This window comes from Chiloscyllium punctatum, chromosome 48 (genome assembly GCF_047496795.1).
Source record: "Chiloscyllium punctatum isolate Juve2018m chromosome 48, sChiPun1.3, whole genome shotgun sequence".
NCBI classification, from domain to species: domain Eukaryota; kingdom Metazoa; phylum Chordata; class Chondrichthyes; order Orectolobiformes; family Hemiscylliidae; genus Chiloscyllium; species Chiloscyllium punctatum.
In genome coordinates this window covers 30787352-30792974 of record NC_092786.1, presented here as the reverse complement: position 1 = coordinate 30792974, position 5623 = coordinate 30787352, and the positions used below count along the sequence as shown (strand labels likewise).

Below are 5623 nucleotides of genomic sequence, written 5' to 3'. Positions count from 1 at the left end.
CCCTCTATTGCATGATGACTGTATTGTTACAATCTCATGCTCCCAGAAGGAGAGAGAACAGTTCAGTGTTTACTGTAGGAAGAGGACATGGAAGGTGTATTTAGTGGGGAAGTAGATGGCGAGATCTTCAAACATGTCTATATTAGGAGGTGGTGTTTGATGTCTAAAACCACATCCCCTATCTGGGAGGGGTGAGCATAGTTTAAATTCAACTCTGAATAGAACATCAGTTTGAAATCCTAAGACTGGAGAAGTCAAAAATCTGACTGCTAACAGTCCACAAACACAACAGGACTGGCAGCATCTCAGGAGATAGTAACATTAGGAATCCACCTGGACACTTGTCCAGAGACTCTGAACGGACTAGAAACACCAACTGTTTCTCCCTCAGACAGTGCCACAGAGCCATTCCTCTAGCACATTCTGCAAACAGTGATTTAATCAGAATGGAAAGCCCCTTTCCAAGGTGGTCATCATTCCCTGTACTCCCTGGAAGGAGCAAACAAGATCTTCCATAACCCAGTCATTCAGGAAGCTCACTTCATGGATTGGAGAAGCTTAACCCAGGGATAGTTTAAACTAAGAAAGGATGCGGAAACAAGCCAGGTCTAGACAGAAGACACCATGAATCACTGCTTTATTGACTCTCCCAATCAACAGTTGATGGGTGTTTGCTTGTGTCTCCTGTACAGGAACAAGGCCAGCAATGATGCAGAGATCAGACAGACAGCAGCCACAGTCAGGACCACCATCACAACCAGCTCTGACTCCACACCTACAAAACAAGGAGAAACCAATGGTTACTGAGGGAAAACAGGGACAGAAAGGGAAACTAGCAGGCAGCCAACTCACCCCTGGGATACTTCTCCAGCATCCTTCTGTCACCCTCAGTCAGGGGCTGAGTTACCACGTTGGTCAGCTCAGTATCCAGAATGATCAGGGGGCCAAGTGAGGCCTCCCCCTCCAATCCAGCTTCACTCTCTACAAGATCAAACATCACAGTCAAGGGAGGGGAACAAGATGGGGGTGAGGGGAGATCCCAGCATCTAGAGGGCAATGTCCTACCAGCTTCAGGGCCAAGGTCTCTCCTTCCTCTGAAAGGGATCACGATCTCCCTTGTGCTCCCACAATTCCCCACATGGCAACAGGCACAAATGTCACTGTCTGACTCCTCCAATGGGGTCCAACTAAACAAGAGGAACAGCCCATCAACCACATGATGCATCACCTCTCCCAACAACATCCCTGAGGGACAGGGAGAGGGAACTTACATATTCTGCAGCTTCTGGAAAGTACAAGCTTTATTCCTGGAATCTCCCTGATCCACTGCAGCAACTCTCAGGTGACAGGTGATGAACATCTGAGGGACAAAGTCAGAACAAGTCAGTGTTTAGTGACTCCCTCCCCATTGTGCAAGAGTACATCAGCAGCTTCCTCTTACCAAGGATCGCTCATCTCCATAGAAACGGAAGGCATCCAGGTCAAACCAGAGCTTGTCCGGCTCCCGCCCGTCTCTGGGCGACACAAAGGTTGAAAAGGAGTCCTCAGCTTTGCTGTCCAGGAGACAACTGCAGATGGACAAAGGGCCATGAAGTGAATGGAGTGAAGCCACTGAGATGGGAGCAGCTGGAGAAAGCAGAGAGCTCCTTACCCATTGTAGTCAATGATGCTGTATCTCGGGGTGGAGTCCTTGTCTGGGCTCAGTGTAGCTACACAGCGATCAATGTACAGCTTCAGGGGCACATGGTTGGCCAGTGAAACCGATGCCTCAATGTGAATGGGATCTCCCAGGGAGTAGTCAGTGGAAGTGCGCTCTGTCAGCCAGTCACCTGAAGTACAGCAAGACAAGGGTTGGAGCCAATGGGTACAACTCCCACAGAGAGACACCAGGAGATCCCTCCCCAGCCACCCATCACATACCATTCATTAGACGCAGGGAGAATGACAGATGCCCTTCTCCAGACCTGGTGGAGCTGAATGGGATCCAGGTGGGCCTGATGGGATCGCTGCTCACATTGCCCCTCCTGGGGAAAGGAGACAGGGCAGCCATTTTAGGACAGTGTCAGACAACAGCAGCAGGGGATCATACTGACAATTGAGTAATGATTCTCACCTCAAATAACGACATTCAATGGGAACAACAGCACCATTGGTTCTCACAATGACAGATCCAGGATAGTTTGGGACGTGGGTCAGGTGGGTGGTGTAGACCAGGAAGTCTTCAGTCATCTGAAAGACACCAGATTAAGGAATGGAGAGGCTGATCTGAAATGATAAGGATCTACACAGTGTTTACAATGACACCGTCCCATTGTGATAATTTTTAGGGAGACCAAGAGTCTCAGGGCCAGGAATCTGCTTTCCCACACCCTGAGCTGGAGAGACCAGTATTCAAGGGCAATAGTTCACAGGTCAGGGGTTAGTCATTTAGGTTCAATTCAACAGTGTAAGGCATCATTCAAAAGATCAGGATCGGAATTCCGAACCAAAACTTGGTCGAAAGGAGGTTGTGTGTTAGGTTCCCAGACTAAATTAGAGATAGTATGGAGGGAACAGGGACGTGGTGATTGTTATCACAGGGAAGAGGCTGCAGGGATCTTTTGGCCATCATCTCCTTGTGTAATCATGAAACCTTCATATTATGAGCAGAATTGGGAGATTAATCAGAAGGTTAGGCAATAAAACAGTATTTAGGAGATGGGAAAGAACAGAAACTAATTAGCCATAACACAATCAAACTAGTTTTACCAACAGGCCAAACGTGGAGCTCAAGTACATGAGCAGTTAATTGATTCATAGACCAACACCCCCAGTGGGAGGGAGTCAAGACAATGTGCCTGATGGTGATGGAGCTACTTTCCATCCAACTAAACACAAGTCATGCTGCTAAGAGTTGTGCTCCTGTGACCTCACTATGGAGAAAGTAGTGATAATAGAAATCCACACTATAGTGGATCACTAAACCAAGTCAGGAGAACACTCAGCATCAAAACACCACCCACAAGTCAACACATGATACTTAATTCATACTGAAAACATTCTAACAGAGCAACCCCTGTAATCAGAAGCTTCTAAACCAATAAGAATGGGAGCACAAGGCTAGAGATGGAGAAAGGTTCAGGCACACAGTCCAATCCAGGCAAGGAACTTAGTCTGATGATTTGAGAGACTATAGGAGAGACAGTTCCTACATATTAACATCACATTTAGGGTTCTAGTCAGGAATCATCTACAGCCCAAACTTCCAGCAAGTGTAGACAACCCCCATTACCTGCAATCTGCTGCCACACTCATGCAGCCCATAGTCAAAGAGAACAGTCTGGTTCTCAGGGAAGACCCTGGTTGGCTGACAACCTGCTGTCCCCAGGGTCAGGTCAGCAGCTTTAATCAGGTGCCTGGTTCCAAATAAATCCAGCTGGGCCCTGACCAGCAGGTTGTGCTCTCCACACTGCACCATCACAGTCTGTAGTGGGGACACACTCCCAACATCAGACATTCGGAAACTGGAACCAATGGGATCCCTATGAGGAGGCACTCTCTCAGGAACAAGGCTAGCTCTCACTATTGTCAATGGAAACCTCTGGCTCAGAAACTGTTGCCATGTTTCAGAGCAATAAACAGCACCAACTAACACCAACAAAGAGAACAAACCCCTCACTACAAAAACACCCATGATCACAAACAACTCAACCACCCCCACACACACCCAACCAGCTCCTTTTATACACACAACCTGCTCTCACCTGACACCAATGTGACCAGAAGCAGCAACATTGAACCAATCAACCAGCCCCAATCTCTACAATTTCCACCAATGACCGAACTCATCGAGTTCTTACCAGGAGGGCCTATTTCATTTGGACCAATAGGAGTGGCTGTGAGCTGCTGTACTGTCACCTGACTGAATTCAGCTCCACAAGGTCTCATGGTGAAGGCCCCATGGATACAATCATCAAACGTAGCTCATTGATCCAGGAGGGTGTCTGCTGGGTCCTGTCCACCTTCACCTGAGGAGACTGACAGTGAGACCCATGGAAGTGTTTGATGTAGGCAATGTGCAAGAACCTTTATTCTTGTAAACTTATCATGCCCCTCTCTCTCTGGAATGCAGGGAGAGCTTTATTTTCAGTTTATTTTTAATTTATAGAGTAGAAGCAGTTTTACTCTGTATTTCACCACGTGCTGTCTCTGTCTCTGGGGAACCTTTGATGGGGACAGCTTTCCTTCCAGTTTTCAAGAATAGAAGCTCGAGTTTCAGTTGGAAAGAGTACAATCTTTTACTCTGTTTCTAACTCAGTGAGGTCCCTGGATTAAAAGTGTTTGATATACACAGTGTAGCTGTACATTTAGTTTAAAAGTATAGAGACAACTTTCTGTTCAGTGAAAATGAACAGAGGAAGCTCATGTATCACGTCCCACACTGACCTTGCTCTGGCGGAGTTTGTTGGGGGTTGGTGTTATGGGAGATAGTGAGGAGTCCAGATTCTGGAGATCACAGTCAAAGTGTGTGGCCCTGCAAAAGCACAGCATCTGAGGAGCAGGAGAGTTGTTTTCGGGTATAAGCCCTTCATCCGGATTGTGGATTGGCAAAATGGGCTGAGAGATAAATCGGAGATTAGGAATGGGGGCAAGGGAGCTTGGATGGCGATAGGTAGATGCACGTGTGGGGTGTTGAGAGAATTTTACATTCATTCTAAAAGGGAAGATGGGGCAGCGTGGTGGCACAGTGGTTAGCACTGCTGCCTCACAGCACCTGGGACATGGGTTTGATTCCAGTCTCGGGCAACTCTCTGTGTGGAGTTTGCACGTTCTCCTTGTGTCTGTGTGGGATTACTCTGGGAGCTCTGGTTTCCTCCCACTATCCAAAGATGTGCAGGTTAGGTGGATGCGCCGTGGTAAATTACCGTTCGTGTTCAGGGATGTGTAGGTAGGTGCATTAGTCAGGGAACATGTAGAGTAAGAGGGTATGGGAATGGGTTTGGCTGGGTTACTCTTGAAAGCGTCAATGTGGACTTGTTGGGCCAAATGGCCTGTTTCCACACTGTAGGGATTCTATGATTCAACATAAATGTGTATAAATCCCTACAGCCTGATCAGGTGTACCCTGGAACTCTGTGGGAAGCTTGGGGAGTGATGGCTGGGCCTCTTGCTGAGAAATTTGTATCATCAACATTTGCAGGTGAGGTACCAGAAGACTGGAGTTTGGCTAATGTGTTGTCACTATTTAGGAAAGGTGGTAAGGAAAAGCCAGGGAACTCCAGACTAGTGAGTTTGGCATCGGTGGTGGGCAAGTTGTTGGAGGGATTCCTGAGGGACAGGATTTACATGTATTTGGTAAGCCAAAGACTGATTAGGGATAGTCAGCATAGCTTTGTGTGTGAGAGATCATTTCTCATAAAATTGATTAAATTTGTTGAAGAAGTAACACAGAGGATTGATGAGAGCAGCGTGGGGGACGTGATCTGTATGGACTTCAGCAAGGCATTCAACAAAGTTCCTCATGGGTGACTGGTTAGCAAGGTTAGATCTCGTGGAATACAGGGATGTGGGTCCAGAACTGGCTGGAAGGTAGAAGACATAGGGTAGTAGTAGAGGATTGCTTTTGAGAGTGGAGGGCTGTGAG

At 47.4% G+C, this 5623-nt stretch overlaps 1 protein-coding gene across 1 annotated transcript; it reads right to left on the bottom strand.

Moving 5' to 3' along the window:
* Positions 1–653: 653 nt before the first annotated feature.
* Positions 654–3496, bottom strand: LOC140468787 (zona pellucida sperm-binding protein 3-like). Its single transcript, XM_072564810.1, has 8 exons — positions 3272–3496; positions 2114–2229; positions 1921–2024; positions 1652–1829; positions 1442–1568; positions 1272–1360; positions 853–1187; positions 654–775 (listed from the first exon to the last, which is right to left on the bottom strand). The coding sequence occupies exons 1-8, from the start codon at positions 3494–3496 to the stop codon at positions 654–656; spliced, it is 1296 nt and encodes a 431-aa protein (XP_072420911.1).
* Positions 3497–5623: the final 2127 nt, after the last annotated feature.

Excerpts from the sequence above, each read along its gene's own strand:
- LOC140468787 (XM_072564810.1), bottom strand. The coding sequence starts at position 3,496 with ATGTCTGATGTTGGGAGTGTGTCCCCACTACAGACTGTGATGGTGCAG. Across the intron at positions 2,230-3,271 it reads AGTGTGGCAGCAGATTGCAG|ATGACTGAAGACTTCCTGGT; the intron begins GTAATGGGGGTT and ends GGTGTCTTTCAG. Across the intron at positions 2,025-2,113 it reads ATTGAATGTCGTTATTTGAG|GAGGGGCAATGTGAGCAGCG; the intron begins GTGAGAATCATT and ends TCCTTTCCCCAG.